At 45.5% G+C, this 25,594-nt stretch overlaps 1 protein-coding gene across 1 annotated transcript in view; it reads right to left on the reverse strand.

Annotated features, from left to right (window-relative positions):
• Window positions 1–280: 280 nt before the first annotated feature.
• Window positions 281–25,594, reverse strand: part of LCP2 (lymphocyte cytosolic protein 2) — a 45,866-nt gene continuing 20,552 nt past the window's right edge. Inside the window, exons 6-21 of the mRNA XM_075996283.1 lie at window positions 24,926–24,963; window positions 21,777–21,975; window positions 19,687–19,784; window positions 18,250–18,316; window positions 18,060–18,143; window positions 14,868–14,893; window positions 14,745–14,764; window positions 14,532–14,639; window positions 13,076–13,106; window positions 10,841–10,853; window positions 9,982–10,111; window positions 8,474–8,523; window positions 5,023–5,117; window positions 4,344–4,421; window positions 2,617–2,772; window positions 281–1,027 (exon numbers count right to left, since the gene is read on the reverse strand). Coding sequence (XP_075852398.1) covers window positions 908–1,027; window positions 2,617–2,772; window positions 4,344–4,421; window positions 5,023–5,117; window positions 8,474–8,523; window positions 9,982–10,111; window positions 10,841–10,853; window positions 13,076–13,106; window positions 14,532–14,639; window positions 14,745–14,764; window positions 14,868–14,893; window positions 18,060–18,143; window positions 18,250–18,316; window positions 19,687–19,784; window positions 21,777–21,975; window positions 24,926–24,963 — 1,313 coding nt within the window. The 3' untranslated portion in view covers window positions 281–907. The remainder of the gene's footprint in view (window positions 1,028–2,616; window positions 2,773–4,343; window positions 4,422–5,022; window positions 5,118–8,473; window positions 8,524–9,981; window positions 10,112–10,840; window positions 10,854–13,075; window positions 13,107–14,531; window positions 14,640–14,744; window positions 14,765–14,867; window positions 14,894–18,059; window positions 18,144–18,249; window positions 18,317–19,686; window positions 19,785–21,776; window positions 21,976–24,925; window positions 24,964–25,594) is intronic.

Raw genomic sequence — 25,594 nt, forward strand, 5'->3', positions numbered from 1 at the left:
CATTGCTCCTTCATCTTCATCAGGAAGTATTCTGTAAAATGTACATTCCTGGACAATGCTCCGGAGTTTGGAGGAGGGTGGAAGGGATGGAGAGGATGTGGGATTTGAAGTGCCAATTAAACCCAGATGTAGTAATTAAACTGGGGGTAAGCCTAGGTGACACCAAAGCCTCATCTCTAAAATGTTTTCTTTTGGTATTTGTAAATTTGCATTAATATACAAAAGTAATAGTATGGACTAAATTATAAAGTCAATAAAATTGTTTTAGGAGCCCAAGAGTAAAGCAAAAGACAATTTTAATCCCAGAAGTTATCCCAACATGCATTTATCTTTTCATAAAAAAGTACATAAAAATTCTCACCCCCAGGAAAAAAAAACACCAATGAGAAGGAATGAAATTATATTTTTGAAGCCTCTTAAATTATTGCTGCTGAGAAAATGAATTTTAGTAATTTTTAAATTATATTTATAAAACTAATGATGCCTCTGACTGACAAGAGGTTTGGCTATACAAAAATACAGTTTTATGTGATACCAATAACAATTACTATTTCAGTGTTTTTAAACCTGCCCCAAATTACTTCTTTAGCTATGTGAACTACTGTACTTTGAAATGGGTATTCAAAAATACACATTTTTTAAAATGAATTATTACAATGCATTACTAGACTTCAAGTGTGAATGCTATTACTCATGAACTTTATAAACATTGAAGAAGAATAAATAAATTATGGGATATTTGACAGTCTTCATTGCAAACACTTTTTAAAGGAAAGGACAAAACCCTTGTGTTCATGGTGAGGGTCTCAATTCAGTCCTGAGTGTTTGTCCATTGACCAAAGTTGACCGATCATCCGTGTTGGCAACACAGGCAGGAGCAAGGCTTGTTTGCTTGGCTACCTTGCTACTAATACCCTGCAGCGTGCGTTAATGTGCACTGGTATCTGGAACCTCGGTTTTTCCCATCAATCAGCAGAAGTGGCATTTTCCTGAAGTAGTCAATAATATCTGACACAGACAAAAAGTCCTGAAAGAGTCAAAATATAGAGATAAGGCAACATTGGAATGGGTAACATAAATTTCACCCTCAGTTTTTTTTTTATCTGCATAATATATCCTACCTCTTCAAGCTATGATGATTGTGGGAAACTTAAGTAAAATATGACAAATAGTTTAATGATTTCTGCTATAGAACTCACAAACATCCAAAAAAACATGGATAAGAGACTAAAAATGTGTGTGCGTGTATATATACATATATAATGTGATACATACTTTTTAAAACTTCATATAGAGGGTCATTTACTCCTAAATATTTTAATTACAATACCTTTGCTTTGAGGTTGCGCTCTTTGGTTTTGGTTTCTGTATCCCTACTTCACTCTCAATATTAGTAATGTTAAGAGGCATAAGGAATCAGGAGGCCAAACATCATTCACAGTGTCGAGGTGGTATCTATAGCATGGCACAACGGTTCCTTCATGATCTCTCTGCTGTGTCCCCATTGCCACCTCCATGCTCAAAAGGGCTCAGCAGCCAAGTCTTTCTTTGTATAGCCTTGATCACCCTAGCCCTGATGGCCAGCCTGGGAAAAGCCCTGTGCATCTTTCTAGACATGTGTGAGAAGTCACCTAGGTACCCAAATCAGGATTATGCATTTTCTTTAAGACTAATCTGCTAGGCGCCTACTTTCATGGCAGCTGCAATGAGTGGTTTGCACTTGTGTGTTTCCACACGAGACCAAGAAAAATCTTGGAGGGCAAACACCTCTCTTTCTATAGGGTCTTTGCATCTCTATCCACAGTGAACCAGTGATTCAAACATTTGATCAAAATCATGCATTTTTTTTCTATTCACTAATATTATCATAACTTAAAAGTATTTGGAGTGAAGTGGAAGGTATTGGTATGCTGCTTCTCATTCTGGAAGTGTTGGATGCAGCTGGTCCCCCTCCTGGAACTCTGAACTTAAAAGAGCATGTCTGGGGCATTAACTTTAATTGTTAGTTTCCTTCGTAAAAAGTAGCCCTGAAGGTTTCTTTCACTTCATTTCTGATTACCACTCAAAAAGTGACTGGCATGAGAATCTAAACCTCTGCCTAAAAGAAAAAAATTATCTTTGGCAATTTGGCCATCTTCACAGAGCCAACCCTCCATTTTTAGTAAGAAATGACCCAGGTATCTAAATAATCAGCATAGCAAATATTCTAGTTTTTCCCCTTTCCCAAGTGGCATCCATTTTAATACATCCTTATAAGTACACTGCAATCTACATTAAAATTATGTCACAGAGGTGAACAATAGGGACTTGACTTTGACACCAACTGGATTTTTTAAAAATTTAAATGTTAACATTTTTTTCCTGATTTTAAAAGTTATACATGTGATTTTAGATTATTTGGAATAAAAGATTCAAAAAGACTCCTATGGCAGAGGTAGCCATTGTAAACATTTTGCTTTATTTCTCTTCTAATAAATGAAGGGCCTCACTCATGTGATTTAACTCTGAAGTTGCCATATAGTATGGACTCCCAAAGAACGTTGCCGTGAGGCTCCACGAAGGTATGCAGACAAACATAAGAGAGTTTGGGGAAAGGTTGAAACTTGAAATCCTTACCTCTTTCCCTCGGAGCCCAGTTCCCAACAAGTAAACTTGACTTTCCTGCTGGTAACGGATCTGGATATTGTAAACTTTATTTTTGTACAACACCATAAGGACATACGGGTTGGTTATTGTCTTCTTAGAGCTGTCTCTAACCAGAAAAGTGCCATCCTAAAAGGATAAATACTTGTTATTATGGGAGCAGTAAAAGTCACTATTTTTGCTGCCTGCAAGAGCAGTAGACAACCCTCTAGGGATCCATCAAACTTGTCAGTTGCAGTTTGCAGTTCCTTGACTGCAAAACCTGACAGTCAATGAATACTTAGTTTCCCAAACAGCGTCAGATCCCACGTGTCATGAATTTTTTGGTTATCAAGAGAGAGGCAGCCGAGATTATATTGGAGAAATTTTCAAGTCAACCTCTTTGAAGTCTCTTGATAAAAAGAAGGAAATATTTTTTTCAGTAAAAACCAAATAATAGGTGGTTGAGTAGATAAAAGGCCAGGAGAAATACTTTATTGGTTAACTCAAGATATATCTTCCTATTCCTGTGAGTTAATTCCCTAACCTTTCTTTTTGACATATGAAGTCAGAAAACACCCAAATACCTATGAAATGTACCCCTTTTAAAAACTCATGATCTCTACATATAGTGTTTCATTCATCAGACACCTGAACAAAATTGAATGCAGCTCTATGTGTTCTTATCATCCTTTTTTCTAATATTTACTAAACTAGTGTTGTGATTCATCTTGTACTTTAAATTTCCATCCAATAAAGTATTGCTATATAATATTAATATTGTAAAGACCTAATGTTAAAATAGAATTAATTAGTAAGGGCTCCTTTAAACTAGTCCCTTCTCTTTGTACTGAATCTGGATGGCTTTAAATAGCCATCAATTTGCAATTAACAGCTTTCCTTCATGTCTTTTCATTCCAAGTTAATTGAGCCAGTCAGATCATCTTTGTTAAACAAACATATTTCTGGACCAGTGACTCACTGTCTTGGCTTCGAATTATAATTGAGTTTTGAAGCTTCTGAGAGCCCACACGGCACCCCAGACTAATTAAGTCAGAATCTGCAGGTGACACCCAGGAATCAGGATCTTTAAAAAGCTCCCAGATGATCTAAATGTGCAGCTAAGGTTGAGAACTACTGCTGTATAGACTTTAGATGTGAAAGATGAAGGATCTTTCCTTTCCCATCTCTGATAAATAGATTTAAGATTAAGGTTTGGCACTGGGCCACAGGAAATCTGTTTAAGACCTTATTATATTAAAGGACTAGCTAGAAATGTCTAGGGGAAAGAGCAAAACATTGCTGCTGTCTCTTTCAATATTGGTCTTTTTGCATCGATGTGGATGGCAATCATGTGTAAAGAGGAAATGGAACTACATGGTAAGATGTTGGAAATTTAGGGGAGAGAGAGTCTCCTAACACTATCTGATTCCTATAATAAGATGGACTCCTTTCACTAAAAAAAATCTCCTAAAATTCTGCCAACCAAATGACTGCCTAATTTAGATTTTTCTGCCAGCCAAATGATTCCCAAGTCCTGGGAATCATTGCTATGGATGGAGGTAGTTGTGAAGCTGGCACTAATGGATCTCCTAGGAGTAACAGTGGCAATAGCACCTAGCAGAATTTCTAGCCCCTAATTGGTACTCAGTACAAGTCAGTTCCCTTATTATTCTCTGTTAATATTTATAACTATTTAAAAATAAACTATAGCACAATACCTGGTTTATCCGTCTAAGAGCAGCTTCTGCCTCTGGTCGGGTAATATAAGAAACGTACCACTCTTCATTTAATGAATTCTGAAAATGTAAATTTTTAAAAATTGAATAAATTTTTCAGTTACATATGTAAGTTAAAAGAAAAGCCTCTGAGTAATAATTTCCATAAATCACCAACTCAATTCCATGAGCTTTAAAGCATTTGTTTTCTTAATTTGAATATAGAATCATTTAGTTGGGGCTAAAAGAAGATATTTTGCATGAACTGCTTTTTATCATGACACTGGATGCAAAGGTAGCTGTGAATAAGCATTCCTTATGTAATGGAACCTCTGATCAAGAAAGATACAGATATAATAATTTCTTCATTTTAATATAACATGCTTAATGAAAAAACTGGGTTAATGAGTAATTTGTATGACTAATCAAGGTCATAAGCTAGGAAACAAAAAATAGGATTATTTTCTTGTTGTTTAATATAAAACACACATTTCCCATTGGAAGAGTATGAAAGAACACCAAGGGGAAAAGAATATAATTTTCATTTGGAGTCTTTCTTTTAATATATGTTTTCAAATAAAATAAAACTAATAGAAGATAAAAGTACAAACGACTATTCAATGGGAGTTTCTGATGATTCATTTACTGAGGAAAAACAAAATAACAACATATGCTGTATTACCTCTTCTTCCGCAGGGGATGGGGGCCGAGGTCTGTTTGGAACTGGCAGGGGGAAGTTTCGGCCTTCAGCTCTTAGAGGTGGCCTGTTGCTAGAACCTTCAAAAGTATAGCATTTTGAAAGTTAACTTGCTGTAAGCTATGGTTTGCTTCTGTCAAAACACATTTCCCCCTCAAAACACCCTTGCAATTGTTCCAATAACGAATATTTCAAGCAACCAGAGTTTTGAAAATAAATTTCGCCTGTTCAAAACTATGAGGGCTGCTCAGGCATTGTTCTGTAATCATGCCAATAAAACTCTGAGAGCACAACCTCAACATCGAGTGATTTCCTAGATGTGCATGTTACGTGATGGAAAGTGACTACATCACTTTCACATTCACATGTGAATGTATGAAAAATTCACATTTGTTTTAATGAATGTGAGCATCAAAGAGAATATTCAAGAGACAAATCTTTCATAGACTCCTGTAACATCAGCACACCGAGAGTGGATTCTCAATGCTGTAGTGACAATTTGGTAATAAAGATAATTATGTTCTTAATGTTTTTACAAGAAGAAATGTAAGGGACCCCAGACAATATGAAATTACATTGAGAATACTGTTAGCTTTTAAAACCAAAGTTTGCTACATGCTGTTCTCAAGAGGAAAAACTGTTCAACTCTCACAGAAGGCACTACTGATTATTTGACCAGCCAACATGTCTTCATTGGGCCCTATAAATCACCCAGTGCTTGCACCTCATCTTCTCTAAACTCTTTTTTCTTGTTTACAGTTCCCTGAAACTTTATGAAAACATCTTCTCATCTCAGGAAAGGTTTGATTGTGTTGACTTGTTATTGCCAAGGCTGTTTTCTATGTGCCTTAAATGTTCGTAAATGTTAAATGTTCTTTTAATTATTCATCCATCATTTGTTTGTACATTCAACAAATATTTTATTCAGCACTACTCTGTCTTGAGCAAGGCACTTTGTTTCTGTTACCTTTAATTCTCGAAGCAACATTACAAGGTGAGAATGGGCTTCATTTTGCATGAGTAAATGGAGTCTCAGAGTCTCAGCAAATCACGTGCTATTAGTGGCAAAGCCGAGACTTGACCCTGTGGTTCCCAAACGTTGTTGTGCATAAGTAAGAATCACTGAGGGGCTTTAAATCACTCAGGGCCCAGGAACCTGCATGTTAACAAGCACCTCAGGCGGTTCTGCACCAGGATTGTCACTGCATTGCCAGACCACTGTTACCCACTGAGGGAGGACAGTGACCTGGGAAAGGCTGAAGTCTCCTGAGCCCGGCCACCAGGATCATTGAAGATAGCCTTCCCTGTTTCTAAATAGGCAGGTAAGGCTGGCCCCGAGCTGCCCATGCCTCCCTTCTCCGGTTCCCCTTGCCTAAACAGACCTTCCCGCCCCTGCTTTTGCAGTCCAACACTTTTACACTTACAATGCTTGTTGAATGAATAAAATCCAACAAGCTAGGAGAGTAATAGAACCAGGGCCTGTTGCGTGGCAGTTTTAGAGTTAAGGAAGTATTCTCTTTCTGCTTCTACACCCACAGGCAAGCATCACACACTTTCAAAAGTCATAATTCACAACAGACAAGCATATGCACTTTTTATTGCAGTTCCCCACCACCCCCAATATCTAGAGCCTCAAAGGCACTGTGACCAGTTTTCGGGCAATGCACAGCACAGTCTTTACCTTCCTGACATTGGAGCAGCCAGTGGAGAAGACTGAGGACCAGGGGTCCTGGCAGTCTTAGAGGAAAGGGATCAATTTGGATTAAGGCAGTACTCCAAAAAATAATTAACTCTTTGTATTAATAATCCCTATTAGCAACTCATCAAACTGGAGATGTGTGGAATTTGTCTTGGGAACTATTGCTGTAAAGCGAACTGTCTGGAACTCAGATGCCTGCAGGGGCCAGGTAGGTTACACAAATGTGAGTTTGCAAAACACAGTGAGTTTGAGGATGCTGGAAAGTTGAAGGGGCTGGGAAACTGTGGAAACCAAACGGTGAATATGGACACAACCACCTCAAATGCTTAGCAAACGCTGAGAACGTGGCGGGTGCCAGTGGGGTTGGCAGTGGGATCTCACCTATCTGGGGAATTACAGACACATCCAACTGAATACAACAGATGCACTCCAGAAAAAAATGTTTATTCTCAAGTATAATCCAAACATACTAGTGTAATTTTCTATTTAAAACACAAAATGCTGTTCTGCACAGGAACCATGAATGCAAAAAAAAAAAGGTTTTTGTTTGCTCCTCACAGCATTATAAAAAAGAATTTAAGTCGACATTTAAAAATTGGATAATTCCACATTAAAGGCTATGTTTTCAACTGTTCTTTAAAAGAAAATTGGAAAATTTGGCAACATTAGGCCAGTTTCCTGGCATGGTAAAAATCTTACTAGAGTTAGCTAACTTTTCACAGTCATTTGACATTCAGTCATTCAACAAGCATTTTAAAAACACCTACTATATGCCAGTCACTTGCAAGTGTTTTTGTTTTTGAGACACAGCCTCATTATGTCACCCAAGCTGGAGTGCAGTGGATATTCACAGGCATGATCATAGCTCACCACAGCCTCAAACTCCTGTGTTCAAGTGATCCTCCCACCTCAGCCTCCCTCTCGAATAGGCAAGTCTTCAGGGATAAAAAACACAAGTGAGTCCTGCCCTGTAGGCTTTTGCTGCTACTCAAAGTGGTCCATGAACCAGCAATATCAGCATGATGCAGGAAAATGTTAGAAATGCAGAATCTCTGGTTTCACTCCAAACCTACCAAAGTAGAATCTGCATTGTAACATGATTCCCAGGTAATTTGTATGAACATTAAAGTTGGAGAACACTCTAAGCAAATGCTTACCATGGACCTCCAGAGGTGGTTATTATTAATAAACAAGTCCCTGGGCCTCACTCCAGACTCACTGCATCAGAATCTGTGAGGATGAGTTCTCTTAATCTGTATTGTGAGCATGCTCCCCACTCACAGACTATGGGCAGATGCATGGGGAAATCTAACGCTACAGAGAAAGCCAGGCGCTATTCTGGCTCTGTGTGGGAACAGCAGGGAGGAAGAGCTCTACATGGGAAGGTGAGGGTAGCAAAGTATATGTGCGAATGTGTATGTGTTTGTGTGTGTATATATGTATATGTATGTGCATGCATATGTGTGTGTCTGTGTGAATGTGTATGTGTCTGTGTGTGCACATGTCTCTGTGTGTGTGCATGTGTATGTATGTGTGTGTGTGCATGTGGTGTCTTATGTCATATCCAGTCATTCCAACAGCCCTTGGAACACTGCAGACACCGAAATAAATGTTGAATGAGGAAGTCGGATGCTTTTGGGAAACAACAAAACCCCTGCCAAAGGCTTTGGGACAGGCTGGAGTCCATTCATAAAGGCACGCTGGCTGCAGCAGGTCACCAAAGCCACGAATACAAACCTTGAGAGAAGTAGGGCGGCAGAGAGGCGCTCTGTGGAAAACTGCTGTTGCTGCGGAGACAGGAAAAGAAAGGGATGTTAGTTGGGGGGGGCTGGGTTAGGGAAGCCAGACCGTGGACGACTTCTGCTTCTTTTCCTGCTTTCTCATTGCTTCCCACACCGCCTGCCCTCCAAACCACGGAGCTGGGCCGAGGGGAGGAACTGATCAGATTCATTTCACTCTTTTCCCTTGGACCATCCCAAAGTCTAAGGAGCTTCATGAGCCAAAACAACAACAGCAGCAGCAAAATTAAACTGTGTAAAGGGCATTGAAAAGTTACTTTAAAAAATTGGCGGCAGTTTGAGGCCTTTTAGTTCAGAGAATGGCAGAAGCCCTCTGGGAAGGGCACTTCTCTTTGGTAGGAGGATGTGTTAAGGGGCCTGTCTTTGGGAACAGTGACTCCAGGGCCCACAGGGCTGCAAGGAGAGGGCAGGGTGGTGCGAAGAGAGCGCTAGGTGGCGCTGCAGCCACAGCACTTGCAGGGCTGTGCAGGGGAGGGTGGTGGGAAGGGGGTAGGGGGGAGGGTAGTGGGAGGGGAGGATGGGGGTAGGGGTAGGGGGAGGGCGGTGGGAGGGGACCCCAACATGCTGAGCAGTGACGCTCCCACCCACCAGTCCACATCTTTGGAAACTTCTGCTCTGCACAGCAACCTGGCCTGAGAGGTATTCTGTGAGAATACCTCTGCGGCTCCCAGTGTGGAAGGGAGCAGCAGTCTAGAAGGAGCAGGCCTGGCCCAATAAGAAACCGGCAGGGAGAACGACAAGAGCCACAGAAAACAGGGCAAGAGGCACCCCAGGAAAAGGAACCCTCGTGAGAGTCTTCTCCATAGCTGGCCGGGGCGTACCCATCTTACTGAAGGTCCAGTTTTCCGCAATGCCTAGGGGAGGGAAGTGGGCTCCTCCCTTTGAATATTAAGGCCTTGGGGGACACCAAGAGGAGGCCTCTTGGCTGGTTTGGGGCAATGACCTGGGCCTTTCCCCTGTTCATGCCTCTGCCTCTGCACAGCCTTATCCTGAGTCCTGAGAAACGCTGTTGCTGTTGAGAAAGCCGACCTGCTAGGGTCAGTCTGCAGTCGATTCTCAACATCTGCCGAGAATTTCTCAGTCTTCCCAACCAGCTTGCAGAAGTGCTCCAAGTACTTAAATAATAAGGTAATGACTGTTGTGTGTTTGATTAAACTCAGGAAGTGAAAGCATCCTCCATTTTCTGCCAAGGGGTCCGTTCTGTCCGGAGTGATCGGGGAGGAAGTCAGTTCTGCACCCCTCTCATGCCAAGCAGACTCGAGGACAGCGGCGAACCAACACATCCTTCTCAATGCTCAGCCTGGCTTTGCTTCTTAAGATCTAAAATGCTCAGACCCCACTACCCACCGGCTCATTTCCTTCTTCCTCAACCTACCTGGCATTACCTCCGTGTCAGGTGAACCCGGATGTTATGTTAAGCTACAATTTAATGACGGAGGCACAAACCTTTCTGAGAAAGCTCCAGGCACGTGGGAGGATGGGAGAGAGTGCTTGGCGCCCGGCTTGGTAGATCTTGAAGGGAAAGTGTTGGAGCTCATAGGAAGTAGTGCTGGCTGGGGCAGAGGCCTGTGATGCACTGTGCGGAAGTGGAAACACATTAAGGAGATTGTCAGGACCCAAGTGTCTCTAAGGAACATTCGAGAACTGCTCCCAGCATCCTGTTCTAAGTGGATGACTGTCTAATCGTCCAGTTAGAAACAGCTAGTATAAAGGCAGACACAAAAGTCTAAATGAGCAGATGTAATTAGGAAGTGGTAAGATCGGTCCCTATCCCTCAAGGTTTTTCTAGATGATGTTGCATCTTTAAAGTGCCGCTATTCTATATCATTTTCTATAATACACATTCATTGTATTTTCAGAATGCTAACTTGGCAGAAAATTGTCAACTGGAAACATAGTGAATCTCAGAAATTATTCACAAGTTTTTTTATCTTGTTTTATGAAACTCAAAATTTTATGCTATCTCATTTATCTACAGTTACTGATTCTTTATCTACGTTTGTTAGAGGGCATAAATATTAGAGATTTTTCTATCAAACCATGCATACAATTTTAAATTTTGCTGTACAATTCAGTGATCTGCACTGCTACACATGAACTTAACAGTTCTCTTTGGTGATCCAAACAAATAATTCCATTTTATTGTAGCTGTGCAGTATATCAATTGATGTAAGTCTATTTAATACTAATTTAACAGTTATAATTGATTCTACAGTATTCCTGTACTCAACAATCCCAGTTGAATGCCTGAACAGATATATGAAAGAATGAGTTATAAGTTATAAAAAAAAATTTCTAAACATACCATCATCTTCCTCCTGGGCAGGGAAAGAAAAAAAGAAATATTAATGTATCATCAAAATACAATTTCTAAAAGAAGACTGCATTTCTCAATCAAATAAATGTCTCTGTTTCTTTCTTTGATAGTTATGCCTCTTTATAATAAATATATTGTAGAGAATACTAGAACTTGCTAAGTGGTTTATGATTTCTTAATACAAATAATCATCTCAGGACACTCCAATTTGAGACTCTCCCCATGTATTTAGCATGAAATAGCTTCAGAGGTAACTAAAAAGCCCCAAAGATATAATGATATTAGCAATATCTATGATGCACCCCAAAACATTCATACACAAGATTTCATTCAGTTCCTCTAGCAACCCTTTGGGAATTTCACATCCTTATTTTACAAATGGAAACATGATCCTCAGGACAGTCCTAGCTGCATTGTCAAAGGTTACAGAACTGGGCTCCACGCTGGATCTGTGTGACCCAAAGCTCAGCCTCCTTTTTGTCTCTCATGCCATGGCCACTCTTCTCAACAGCAATACGGCCACACTTATTTCCAGTGCAGCTTACAAGGTGCACTCACAGCCCTCGCCATTTTTATCTTCCAGGCAACCTTGTGAAATAGACAAGGGAAGGGCTATTTTCTCTTCTCGGGTAAGGATGAGGTTCAAGGAGACAAATGATTTTGCCATTGACTAGTAGACCACAGGGGCCAGCTTGCTGTTAAGAAGGGTGGCCTTGGCAAGGGAGTTTTGTTAGGCCAGACCTGTGGTACGAAATAGCAGCTTCCTCAAAGTGTTGTCATAAGGATTAAATTAGTTACTGCATGTGCCTAGCATAGGTTAAGTGCTCTTTAATAAAAGCTTGCTATCATTAATCCTACCACACATTGAGAGAAGGCAAAAGAGATCAAGCCAGAATTACTTGTGCCCACTGGCCAACTGGGAGTCCCAGCAAAGGGCTGTGCACATAACACACACGTACTCAGGAGCCCCCTTCCCACAATGACATTGTTCTTCGACACTGCTGCAACCATGTCCCCTCTGGTTGGGTACTATACAACACCCAGATTCCGATGACAATGAATCTCAATAATCCTTCCAGAGACTGGGAACCTGGAGTGTGTGATGTTATCTTCACTGTCCAACCTTATCTCCACTTTGTCCCTGTATCTCTGTAGCCAAGCCACTGTCCTCCCTGTCTCCACAGGCTCCATGGGCATTGCTGTCCACCCGCTCAGGACATTCCTGAGGCTGGAATGCACCTGGGCTTTCTTCTAGGCTGACTATTTTGTGTCCTCCCCATCATTCAATGACCATAATAAAGCTCACTTCCTCTAAGAAGTCACCACTGGCTCCTTGACCCAAATGGGCCACCTTCTTTCCTTAGCCTCTACAGAGCATCCATGACTGTATGCTCTTTAGCACGTGTGATGTAAACACGCCTGTCTCCAGGCTCAGCATTTCACCTGAACAAGCGCGGCATCTAGCGCAGAGCTATGCAAACTGCAGGGATTTGTGGGTAGAGTGCTGGAACAAGGGCAGGGGTCTGATCGCCTCTGGAGGGCTAACAGTGTAGAGAAAGGCAGACAGGCCGGATTCAGATGCTGGCTATGTACTGGCTGTACAACGTGCCAGTATCCCCTTCTGAGCCTCAGTTTCCTCCCAGTAAAAGGGAAAGGATGACCCCTCACAGGGTCACTAAACACAAAGCATATGTAAGGCTAGTGGTGACAACCATCCTGGTTTGGCTGGCACTGAGAGAGCTCCTGGGATGTGGGACTTTCAGTACAAAAACTGGGAGCACCCTGGGCAAACAGGGACAGCTGGTCACCCTGAAGCAGCTAGCGTAGCAGTGTGCACATGGTAAGCAATCAAATGCTATTTCCCCTCTTTTTCAGATCGTGGAGGTACTGAAAGGGGAAACAGAGGCCTTGGAAACTTCAGTGTGGCCCAGACTCCTGGCCGTCCCTCACGGTATCCTCTCTTCCGCTCCCCACCCTCACCTTGCTAATTACACCACGGGATGGGGCTGCCACTCACCCAGCCCCCCCACCAGGTGCTCTCACAGGGACAGGAGCTAAGCAGCACAGCACGACAGGCTCCGAGAAAGACCCGGGCCCCAGCACTCAGGACCCTCTCCAGGTTGGACTTCAGCGAAGGCCGAGATGGATGGGGCCCCAACCTCCACGGAGCCCACTCTGGTTCCCCCCACACCAAGCATTCACAGAATGCCATTTGGTACTTACATTCTCTCTTCTGTCTTGTCCCCATCCATGCCTGAAATGAATTAGGGCAAAGAAAATGAACTGAGCACAAAGAGTTCCAAAGAGCCAGCCTCACAATATAGTTTCACTTAATCGAATAATGAGAAATCAAACCCACTGAGGCGTGGGAAGTGGGGAAGTGTCGCATCCCAGCAGAAAGGCAGGGGAGCGGGGTGCAGGGGCGATCTGGCCACTCAGCGTGCTGTCATCATTGCAAGCTGAGCTAGGCAGACCTTTTTTTTGGGGTAGCTAGTGCAGCAAATAATTACATATATATATATATATATATATATATATATATATATATATATATATAGGTTTAGTCAGCAAACTAACTCCTTAGTAGCTATTAAATTTCACTGAGCTGTTGTTTCTCAAGCAAATGAAAACATTTTAGGTAATATTCTCCTTTGCTGATGTTTTAAAACAGCCGTCTCAGGACCCATGCTTGGTGTAAAGAGAAGACGGTTGGAAAATGCTACTGCTTTGGGACTTTTCCAAAGGGGGCTCAGTGCAGTTGGCCCAGATGAACAAGACAGCCAAACCGATGTGGCGACAGCTGTCTTAGAGCCGCGGCAGGCATCTGCGCCGCTGCCCCTTAGCACAGCCTCTTCCGGGAGAAGGGAAGAGAAGGGCAATTTGTCGAGCATCTCCCGCATGTCAGATGCTCCCCACGTTGTCATCGTATCCTGCATTTATTTAAAATTTTGATATTTTGTTCATTGACTTTTTTGCATTCATTTTGATTGTTTAAAAATACGACACTGAAATGTCATCAAGCTCCATTACTAAGGGGTTTTCTTGGCACACTCTAGCCCTGGCCTTGATTTAATCCTCACAGCAGCCAAGCAAGGGTGATAGGTACGGATCCTGATTTCACAGATGACATTAACAGAGCCTTGGTGATAGCAGGCTTAGTAAGCAGCAGGGCCGGCCTGCCACCAGATCCATGCATGCCACTGGTACAAACGCCCCAAATGACTTCATGGCAAAGTTAAGAAACACTAGAGCAGCCTCGGTATCCTGCAATTATAAAATGCGGTTGAACAGTAAGGAAGACACAGCGACCTAAAAACCTTCCCCAGTTATTTTCTTTCTGCTACCTGCACTGAAAAATGAAATGGTAAGTGCAGTTCCTATGCACCGTGAAGGCTTTTCTGTAACAAGGCGAAAAAAAAAAACAAAACTCAGTTAAAAATCCGACTGCTTGTCGACAGTCTCTCCACAAACAGCAGCCATCTCGTACTCCGGATTAAACATCCCCCTACTCATTTCTCAGCTATATTCCAATTTCTTCAGACACCCTGGCACTTTGTGTCCAACCAGAGAAGCCTAGACATTCCTCAAGCCGCAGCAAGCAAAGGGTCCCGCCCCAGGCAGGCTGCCTACGCCACCCACCCTGCGGGAATGACAGGCTCTAGTGACACAAGACAGTTACTTGGGCACAGGTGGCTTCTTCCCTGGCAGGGGGCTACTTCTTTCGTGTCTTTCGGTCGCTGGCGGCAGAGGAGGCTTTTGTATCTTGGATAAAGGCTCTCCGAGAGGCCTGCGGAGTTCAGAGAAAGGAAGTGTGAGAAGCAAACTTCGCCAGGCAGAGGTCTGCGGGATACCCCGTGTACCCTCGTGTACAGGCAATGGGGGGGCGTCCTACCTTCCCGCCGGGACGGAGGGCTGCAAGGCAGAGGGGAAGACGAATGAGTGTCCAAGCACTTTTCAACGAGTAAGGACAAAATTGCAAAACAAACAAAAACAAAAGAGGACAGAAACGGCTTACCTTGTCAGAAAACGCTGGTTTCTTTCCTGTAAATGACAACGGACAGGCCTTGAATACAGGACTTCATAAGCATGAGGTTTAAAAACACAGTTGGAGGAGGCTGTGAGTCTGAGCTCTTAAGGGGGCCGCATTCCAGCCTTCAGATTTGGAAATGTCCCTTACAGAGGACCTCATTTGACAGGCTCAGAGAAATCAAGTGTCTTGCCCACAGTCACACAGCTTTGTGAACATACAAACAGTATTGTGGACTCTGTGCTTTTTTTTAACATTTTACTTTACATAACTGATGAGCAAAAGAACAAACGTCTTCTTGGGATTTTATGCCTCTTTCATTGGCCAAAATATATTTTGTACAGCCTAACTTTATTTTCAAACTGAAAATAAACCCATTTGCCATGAAGGGGTTAATTTTTTTCCAGTCCTGTGGAGCACTTGATATTAAAGTGCTCCACTTAGTTTTTGGAGAGCACTTTTAACTTGGGGAAGAGGGTTTCAGGAGATTCTCCTAGAATGCTGCAAATCTTTTTTTTGGTTGGCTTTTGTTTGTTTTACTTTTCTTTTAGAGCAGATGATATATGATATCCCAGCTCCCTGAAGAAATGCCAGACGTACCTGAGAATTCTGCATTGCAAAGTTACTCGTTGAGCAATTTAACTTGTATTCTATCTAAAGTCGCCTAGAAAAGATACACCCTTTGTCGTCAATGCGATAAAAGTATTACTAACAGGATTCAACCAGGTCTAGAAGCAAATCCTTTATGACCTTGAACAAGTTACTTAAGGTTTTTAACTCTCAATTTCATCATCTCTAAAATGAGGTTACAGGCTAAAACCCTATAGGTTTGTTGTAAGAATCAGTTGACAATTTATATGCAGGGTCAGGCACACGACGGTGAAATCTGATTATACGAATTGGATCATTCTTGTCATACCCAGCTAAAACAGAGTCAAGAAGTCAGGGGAGGAAAGCACCCAGGACACGAATATTGCTCCAGAAATGTAATTCTCTGCAAGTCTGGCTGCTGAAATTGCCTGCTGTAACCTCAAACTAGTTTTATCTAAAAGTTGCTGAAATGACCTGCTGCAACTCCAAGGCTAATTTTATGCACTGCCATCACTCCCTGGTCAAACCTGCCACCTCCCTGGGAGCTTGCTAGTGCCAATGAGCTTTCTCAAACAGTAATAGGTAACATTCCTCTTTTTCGTGCAACCTCCAACCTTCTCTTTGTTCGTTGGAAATACTGAAGACCACAGGTTTGTGTGCATGCCCTGAATCTCAATTCTTTCCTCCCAAATAAAAGGTTAGATTTAGAGATGCATCTCTGCATTTTTATTTTGACTTTGTCATGATCGGTGTGGGCTGACACTTCTTAGTTACCTTCCTTTCTTTCCCTCCCTCCTACATCCAGGCACAAGTAACGCCCTAAGGCGAATGGAGGGACGATATGCCTGGAGTTGCATTTTCACAACATGGTTTATTCTTTAAGGACCAAAAACATGCCAGGCCCGTGATTGTCCTAAGAATACTGTCCTACCGTGAATACTGTCCCACTCACTGGCTAGTGGGAGAGAGTTTTGATGGTATAAACCTGTTTATTATTTATAAAACTTTAGTTTGGGGTAGAACCCTCACTTTGGAGGGACACCCAGAAAAGTTAGATTTATATCCTCTGGCCTGAATGTACTTTTTAAAAAAATATGCTCATTTTTGTATATATTCTCTGGGCATGGTAGGAGTCTCATGTTGAGTCTAAGTATTGTAAAACGACATTAATTCTTCTAAACCTCACAGAAAAAGGGAATAATTCAAGAGTACAACAGAAATTATCAGAAAAGGATGTCTTTAAAGACATAATATGCTGAAAAAAAATAGTAAAAAGTAATCTTTAAAAGATAGGTAATTGTGGAGGATTTGACATGATTATTCTACTTTTCTGTTGGCGATGTGTTGGCTCGTGGCAGTGAGCAGGATTGCAATCTGAAGTCAGATCTGTCTTCATTTTCACGTAATTACACAGCTCTGCTGCAACTATTCCAAACCAACACAGCCAACACAGCTTTGCATGACTCAGCGCAGTTATGATACAGTTTGAGGAAACAGCATCAAGCAGCTGCCTCAAATCCAAGAACTGAAAGTCTTTTTGCTGACAGACAAAGGAGTGAGGCCACAAAAGGCTAAATGCCTTGCTTGGAGCATAGCCAAGGGAAGGCTGGGGTATGGCTGGGACTCTGGGCTCCTCTTCTATTCAGTTTCAGAGTTCCTTCCCCAGACGCTCCTAGTCCACAGCAAGTTAAAACTCAGGGCCCTGCAGCATTATGTGGTAGAAAACAGCAGCCACTTAGAAAGACATAAGTTCAAATCCTGCATAAGTAGGTACTTATGCAAATTTAGGCAAATCATTCAACTTCTTTGAGCCTCAGTTTCATCAACTGGGAAGTAAGGATAATAATGCACCTGCTTTGTTGGGTTGGCATGAGGATTAGAGATAATGTAGGCATATTTGCAGTAGGTAAGGCACTTGGCCTATAGTAGCTGCTCAATAAATGGTTACTAAGTTTTAGAATTGAATTGAAAATAGCTCCATGTGAAAGTAACTGCAATCCAAGAATTTTGTAAATTGTGGGGTAAAAGGATTGCAGTATACCCAATGTTTGGTCAACTGCATACATACAACAAAAAACAGCCCTGACATTTGAACAGCAACTCAGTATTTTATAAAGCATCTCACCCTTACAGAACACCTGCCTTACAAGTTAGGAGACTGATCCCTGAGAAAGTAACATCCCTGTGTTCAACAAGCAGCAGATACCAGCTCCCCCACCTCTAGTCTCCTAGCTCAGGTCCTCCCTCTGTACCACAAAACTCCCTGATGACTCTCAGCTGAGGGACAATGAGATGTGTGCACACATATCACACATGCCCCGTGGAGAAGCTGGCCCAGCCCACCAGCCGGGCTATCAGGCTGACCTGGGCTTGGGTGTCTACCTCCATTACTTGGTATGTGAGCGATCTTGCAAAGTTAGATCTTTGTGCCTCTGTTTCCTCATCTGTAAAATGGAGATGATTCTGACAGCCTCTACTTCATAGTATTGTGGCCATCGGTATATGAGATGGTGCACGTGAAAAGCATGCAGTAAGCACTCCAGAAATGTCGACCAAGATCTCTATGCATGGAACGTGAGTCATACCCACCTAGTGTGAAGGGCTCTCTGTCAAACGGAGCCAACGAGCGATCCAGGGGAGGTTTTGTGCTTCTGTCTATGGAAGGAGGTGGCACTGGAAAGGAAAAAGACTGACATCAATTAAAAGAAGGTGGCAGCTGCTGCGGGTGGGCTGGGGTAGGGCGGGCTGGTGGGCAAGAGAGAGCAGCCCTGGCACTCACGCTTTGCCGTTTTGTGGTTTCTGCCTCTGCTAGGCTCTTCGTGGTTGGGCTGGAGTGGGGGCAGTGGCTACATAAGAAAAGATGCAAATGTTAGGAAGCACGTGCCATGCATAAGCAAGACCCCGTGGTTCTGCTTTCCAAACTATGTCTGGATCCTCTCACTTTTCTCCATCTTCATCTCCATCTCCTCCGCCCACTCATAGCCAGCTCCATTTCTGAACGACTGAGGTGGCCTCCTGATGAGCTCCCTGTTCTACTCTCTCTTATGAAAGCTGTTTTCTGCATGCAGCGGAGTGAGTCCGTCATGCCCCTGATGAACCCTCCAGGGGCTCCTATCACATCAGGAACAAAATAAAAACTCACTGTGGCCTGCAAGGCCCTGCCTGGGCTGGCGCCTGTCCACACTCCCAGCCCTTTCATGTCCCCTGTCCGGTGCCCACCACGGGGTCTTCTCTTAGTTCCTGGAAAATCTCAAGCTCAGAATGTTCTTCTCCCAGCTCTTCTCACAACTGGCTCATTCTGCCCCAGCCCCTTGTCACCTTGCCACCCACCATCCTGTTGCCTGGTCTTCTGCCTCCCTGACCCCACACGGCTCCTCAGATCATCTCATTCATACAGCTGTTTACCGGCTGGTGACGTGTCTCCCCCAACCCCAGGGGAAGCTTTATGAAACAGGGACTTCATTTGTCTTGCTCACACTCTATCCCGGCACCCAAAACACTGCTTGGTGCCGGGATAGAGTGATGGAATGATTGAATCCCACATCCCAGGAGTGGAGGTGGAGGTCTTCAGATTTCAAAAGCAAAATGCATTTTATAGGTACACTTGGGAAGAGAACACATTGCCAGCTATCCTAGCGACTCCTTAACCTGAGCTCCTCGGGGTCGCTCTGGGAATCTACTAGATCCCCGGGAGCTGGACTGTGTGCTTGAAGAAAGAGGAAAGGGGGCTTTGCCGCCTCCCGCTCCCTGGGATCCTTGGCTCCTTGTCTTGTACACCCTGGTCTGGAGGCCTCTGTCCCCAGAAGTTCAGGTGTTGGCCAGCAGGTGGCGCAAGTCCCTCTGCAGGAAAGGGAGGCCCAGGCCCCCCGCCGTGCCAGGAGGTGCAGGGACTTGTCTGTTTCACAGTTTTCACTTCTGTCCGAGCAATGGCACAGTGGACATTAGAAGGGGAGCTTTTATTGCACAAGGAGTTGATATGTTTATGGTACAAAGAAAATACCAGTAAGCATAATGACATAGATTGACATCGCCAGTATTTCTCCCAGAAAAAGAAACACTGAGCAGTACTTGGGTATGCGTTTTCTCAGCCTCGATACACTGTTTTCTTACAAAATTAGAGTGAGATAAAGGTGTCTGTGGTTGTCTTTTCTCTCTGACAGAGGAAGTGACTGGAGTGGACAGAAAGCACTGGACAAGGCAGGAGGAGGCTGCCTACCGAGTGGTTCCTGCCGGCCGGCGGGGGAGGCAGGGCGGCCATGGGTCTCTGCGGGGGCGCGGGCGGCTGCTGGGGGCCCTTCCCGGATGGGGGCCGGTCTGTGGAAATGGGAGAATATTGCGGTGAGAGAGTGTCGCCACGCTCAGGGGCCAGTGTGACCCCCGGCCACGGGAGACCCAGCCTGGGTTCCACGGGGGCTGCGGAGTCCTCGGCCCCTCCCCGCCCCTCTTTCTGTCCCAGTGTGTGTCACTCTCCTCATACACAGGAGCAGCTCTCATCCCCCCACCCACAGGATTAGGTCTTTATCACAGATTTTGCCAGTCACAAAGGCCCCTTTGTCGTTAGCTCAGCCAGAACCAGGAGGGAGTGTTCTCAGACAAAATTGCAAAGAAGTAAACGCACATGTGACTCCGTGTGCACAGACACACAAAGGCACACGTGTGCACGTGTGTGCACACACCTGCACGCGCAGAGACACGTGCGTGCACACAAGCACACGGGCACACCCACTGCCCGGGCAGGGTTAAGCCGTCACCGCTTGTGAGGATCCTAGTCTGGGTCCCTTCCTTCCCCTCCCAAATGCTCTGGCACTTCCTCCTTTAGCTCACCTCTTCCCACAGGGGGAGAAGCTGGTCACCAGCTCCTGTTTCTAAATCACAGGCTCTTAACGGGGACCTGGGCTTGCCTTGGAGCGAAACTCGCGCTACTCCCACTGCCCCAGAAGTGTCCCTAGGCCAGGCTGACAGGCTGGCAGTGTCCTACGCCTTTGCCAGAGAAAGGCCAGAGTGAGACTGTTAGGAGAGAGCGGGAGTCAGTGAGGGCCTCCTCATGGTCGTGCCCTGGGTGCTCTCTCACTCACCCGAGTCCCAGCCTGGGGGGGGGGCGTGGTCCTTCCCCAGAGAAGGGGCTCAGAGCAAGGGCCAGCCGGGCTAACCTCGCCCCACTCCCCACGCTGGCCGTCTCTCAGCTCCTCTAACATGCCGTGCTCCTTCCAGCCCCAGGGCCTTTGCACGTCCATTTCTACTGTTTCAAATGCTCCTCCCTTACCACGTCCATCTCCACTCAGCCCCCTTCTACTCATCCTTTAATATCAGCTTACTATCACAGCTTCTTATGGCGAGTGAGCCCAGAGCAGGCACACACTCTAGCCTCGTCTCCTGCACTTGTCTTCCCGACTCTGCATCATCCTTTAATTACATAATTTTGGGACTCATTTGTTTGACGCTGCCTCACCCACTGGACTACGAATCCTTGGAGCGAGGACTGTCCTGTTCACTCTGTGTCTTTGCAACTGGCACATGCAAGGTGCTTAGCAGCTTCGTTCCCCATTTCTTCTCTGACCTCCACTTCCCCATACAAGACACAGGCCTTATCACATGGTCCTTATCACACAGGGTGCTTAAAAGCACACAGGAGATGTTGACGCAGTGTTATCAAAGGGCTTTAAAATGAAACAGAGCTGTGCAGCACAGAGGATTAAATGGTATCAGTTTTTTCAGTATTGATCATCAACTTCCAGCTCCCACCTGCACTTGTACGATGCAAGTGTGCATGTGTTTGTTTTCTGTCGCCACCACTACATGAATGTGGCCCCCGAGACAGATAGAAATCTTAAACACCGTCTGATTTTTGTTAAAGTTGTAGTCAACCCCCCTTGCTGTCTTTCTGTTTACTCTGACAGTCTCTAGGTGGTAGTGCCAAGTAACTATGATTTGGCCAAAGGTGGGAGGAACAGGAAAGTGCTCTTGAGTACCCGGGCAAACCACAGAATGAGCTGTAACTGCCACATGCCTTCAAGTGGCAGCTCAGTGCTACGAGCGACCACAGGCAACGGTTTGTTTGCAGTGTTAGCAATCCCCAAGCAAGCCTACGTGGGCTTCACTATCATCACCCCATTTCACAGATGAGGACGTTGAGGCCCAGAGAGATGGAGTCACTTGTCTAAAGCCACACGGCTGTTCAGAAGCCGAGCTGCCGTCAGCACCCAGAGCTTTCTGCTACCTGGGCGAGCTGGGGCATCGGCCTCCGGTGCCGCAGTGCGGAGCTCGGCTGCGGGCTGGCAGGGCCGAGCACCGGGAGGCGGGCCTTACCGATGTACATGGAGCTGGTGTTGGGGAAGGGCTTGGCCGGCAGGATGGAGCTCTGCAGAGCTTCCTCGTCGTTGGAGGGTGGCGGCTCATAGTCGGCGTCATCTTCCACGGGTGCCTCTTCCTCCTCATTGGGGGACTCGTAGTCACCGTCGTCCTCCCCATCCTGATCGTCATTGGGACTTTCATAGTCATCTTCTTCCTGCCAACACAGGGACGGGGACAGGGCAGTTTGCAGAGGCTCCAGGGCACTCCTCGTGCCTGTGTCTGCTCTCCCCACTCCAAGCCTCACTTTGGCACGCTCCGGGGGACAGGTAGCCTAGGGCGGTCACTCCCATCTTATAGACGAGGGACACACACTATCACACAGTCTGGAAGTCATGGACTTGGGGCCTCAGTCATTTACACCTTTTTTGCACAACAGGAAGAGAGAAGAGACGGGGAGGGCGCTGGAATAGGGACTCAGAATCAGGCTCTCTCTTGAGTAAACCCCTTTTTTACTCCAGGCATCACCGAGAGAAAGACCAAACGCCTGGGGCGCTTGTGATGATGCGAGTTAATTGTCATTTCTGTTCTTAGTGTGCCTGTGCTCAGAAAATTTCTTCTCATTATAACCCGGTGCAGCACTGAAGGCCCAGCTAATGGGGGAAGCCAGATAAACAAAGCCCGTTAATTGGAAGGAGATTAGGTCGTGTCTGGGAGGGGACAGTCAAGGGCTGTGCTGTCCTATTTGCTGAGAGCTGAGTGTATGGGAATGACATCTTAGTATTCATGAAACCTGGCTCTGGGTTTGAAGCTACTCTCTTGGAAACAAAAGCTCTCTAAATTTGAGCTGTTTATTGTATTTCATTTTCGCTTCTTCCTGGGGCTCGGGGAAAGTAAGCCATAGGTTCTGGGTGCCTGCCTTTGAAGCCGCCCATGAAAGTAACAGTCACGGTGCTCACTTCCCAAGCAGAGGCCACACCACTGGCCACCGAGCGAGGAACACTCTTCACTGTCTTGCCAGTGGGTACGTGAACCAACCCAGAGCTCTACGGTCAAGGGCAGTATGGAAAGAAGCAATGGGAGGTTGCAACTTTTCCAGGAAAGAGAGGTACCAATATCCTCAACATCTTGACAGCTTTGACAAATGGCTTAAGGAAGACTGTATTTAAGTTGCTCAGTTGAAAGATTCCTGTGTTTATTTTTGAGTTCAGGAATGTTAACAAACAACAAAAAGCAGGAAGGCAAAGTGAGGGTCCAATGCATTCCCAGCTCCAAAACAGACTTTGTCCTGCCCTGTCCGTGTTCTTATAACTCAGGAGCAGGTGGGCCCGGCCCCTGAGGAACAGGACTTTGGAACAGTGGCCTCTGCAGGGAGGTCCACAGACAGGTGGCCTGTCTCCAGCCCCTCCTGGCTCCTGTCCTGCCCAGACCACTTGTTCCTGACTTTACACCAGCCCTGTACCCCATACACCTTTCTCAAACAGCAGACATTTCCTCTCTGCTTCTACAACAATTATTCTCTCCCCATCGTTTGGCTCCTAAATTTGTATGCATGGTTGGGTTGCTAATCATATTCTGCCATACGTGTGTTAAAGTCAATTAAAGTGGAGGCCAGGCCCGAGGAACCCTGAGCAGACAAAACTGTTCAGGCTCGTAAGTGACCTAAACCTTGCTTGGTTTTGCAAACATAAGCAACACTTAAGTTGAGCTCTTTCTTATAAAAGAAAAACAACTTATAAGTTCAAGCAATCAGAAGTAGCCAACAAACATAATTTTATACCTAAGAACTTTCCAGCAAGATAGACCAAATAAGACAACTTTATAACTATAACCAATCAAGTATTTTCTTTGTATTACTTCTGCATTCACAGGGGTACCACTCCTGGTTTGGTGCTGCCTGACTTATGAATTGTCATTTGTGTAAATAAACTCTTTACAATTGTCCTGTGCCTCAGTGTACCTTTTAAATATGTGTTATGCATGGCGTAAAGTGCTTATTTGACTGGCTGCTGGATGTCCACCCACCTCCCTGTGTCCCATGTGAAGAGCTGGGCACCTAATGGACCCACTGAGCTTCCAGCCACCAGCGAATGGAAGCAAACCCTCCCTGAGCAGAGGGACGGGACAGCGCCCCTGGGCTGGGCACGAGAGGGCTGCGTGGCGAGGATTCAGCTCTGAGAGAAAACAGAACCATTTTGGGGGAAAGTCTGTTCTATTTTCCCTGCATACAAAATACATCTGTCATATTTCTTTGCTTTCATGTAGAAAGCACAAACTTGGCTAAACATTTTTTTGTTTTCAAGTTAAATGCTTTCTTTTACTAGAATCCCAGTAGGACAAGGGACATTTTGTTCCTGCTTTCTAAAGGCACGGAGGCAGCCGCTTACCAGGAAGACTGCTCGACCGAGGGTCGGGCGAGCTGGGTGGCAGTACTGCCTGGGACTAGCTGTGTGGCTCTACTAAGTCACATTCTCCCGTGGGCTCAGCGGCTTCATGTGTGAACTGGACAGACTGGACTACGATCCCTACTAGAGCCCTTAGCCCCAGACTAGCTGCACACGTGGTGACTGTACATGTAGTTTTCTGGGGAGAGGACATAGAGAATCCATTCGACTCTCAAAGGGGTCACTGGGACCCTTCAAATGTAAAACCCAATTGGATTGGACCCTCCCTGAGGTCTTTTCAAATCCTTTTCCTCCTGTGCTACCAGTGGGGACTTAAGTCCACAAGAAAAGCTCCTTTAGAGTGGATTTCCAGCCGAGTTCATTTTTGGAGATAGGCAGGGGACAGGGAAGGGACCTGCGTGGGGTGGATAACAATGGATAACTGCACGGTCAGCAAACTACGGCCCAGGGGCCCAGCCCTGCCCTACCCTCTGCTTCCGTACATAGAGGGTGATGGGCACATAGCCACACCCATCTGTTAGCTCATCCACCGCGGCTGCTTTTGTGCGGGTGGCAGAGTTTAGTTGAGACAGAGGCTGCATGGCACCCAAAGCCGAAAATACTTCCTGCCAGGCCCTTTGCAGAACACCCTTTCTGAGCCCTGGAGGGGTGGGCTGGCATGTTGGTAGAGGCCTTGCTCCATGTGGCTTTGTGCTGGGACCTTATGACAAGGCCACCCTGGATGCTGCTGTCAGGTGGAGCATCAGCCCCCTCCATACTCACAAAGGACGACCAGCCGCCGTTGTCCTCTTCGTGGCTCTCTGCGGAAGGAAACGACACCAGCGTCAGCACCGAAGGACGCAGCTACTGCGCCTGCGCCCTCCCCACCTGTGCTCCAGCCCAGGCCTGCCTCCTCCTCCCCCACACCTGGGGCTCAGCCACCTGCTGTCAGCCCCCAGGAGTCTCCCGGAGAACCAGCGGGCGGCAGTGGTTCCCCACCTTTCCCGTGGTGACAGTCACCTAGGAGTGCTTTAAAATAGGCAGACACTTGAGGCCCCTTTCCTAGAGCTTCTCATTCAGCAGGCCTGGGCGAGGCCCAGCAATCTGCAGGTTAACACTAAGTACAACTGAGCCACTGAAAAACTGCTTTGAAGGCTCAGACTCGGCCCCTCCCACAGGCGCGGACACAGTGAGAAGGCACGGTGGGGCCCAGGAAGCCCCACCAGACAGAAAACCTGCTGGCACCTTCCCCGCGGACTTCCCAGCCTCCAGAGCTGGGAGAAATAAACTGTTGTTTGCAAAAAATAAAGAAAAGGCCCAGAAACAGGGGAACGGGCCCACATCAGGCGCTCGGTCAAAGGCTGGGCCCTTCTGCCCCATGCAGCTCCCAGACCCTCACTGTGTCACTGTGTCTCTGCAGACGTCCCAGCAGAGCAAGAGCTCTAAGCCGGG

The sequence above is a fragment of the Microcebus murinus genome, chromosome 21, assembly GCF_040939455.1.
Source record: "Microcebus murinus isolate Inina chromosome 21, M.murinus_Inina_mat1.0, whole genome shotgun sequence".
NCBI lineage: Eukaryota > Metazoa > Chordata > Mammalia > Primates > Cheirogaleidae > Microcebus > Microcebus murinus.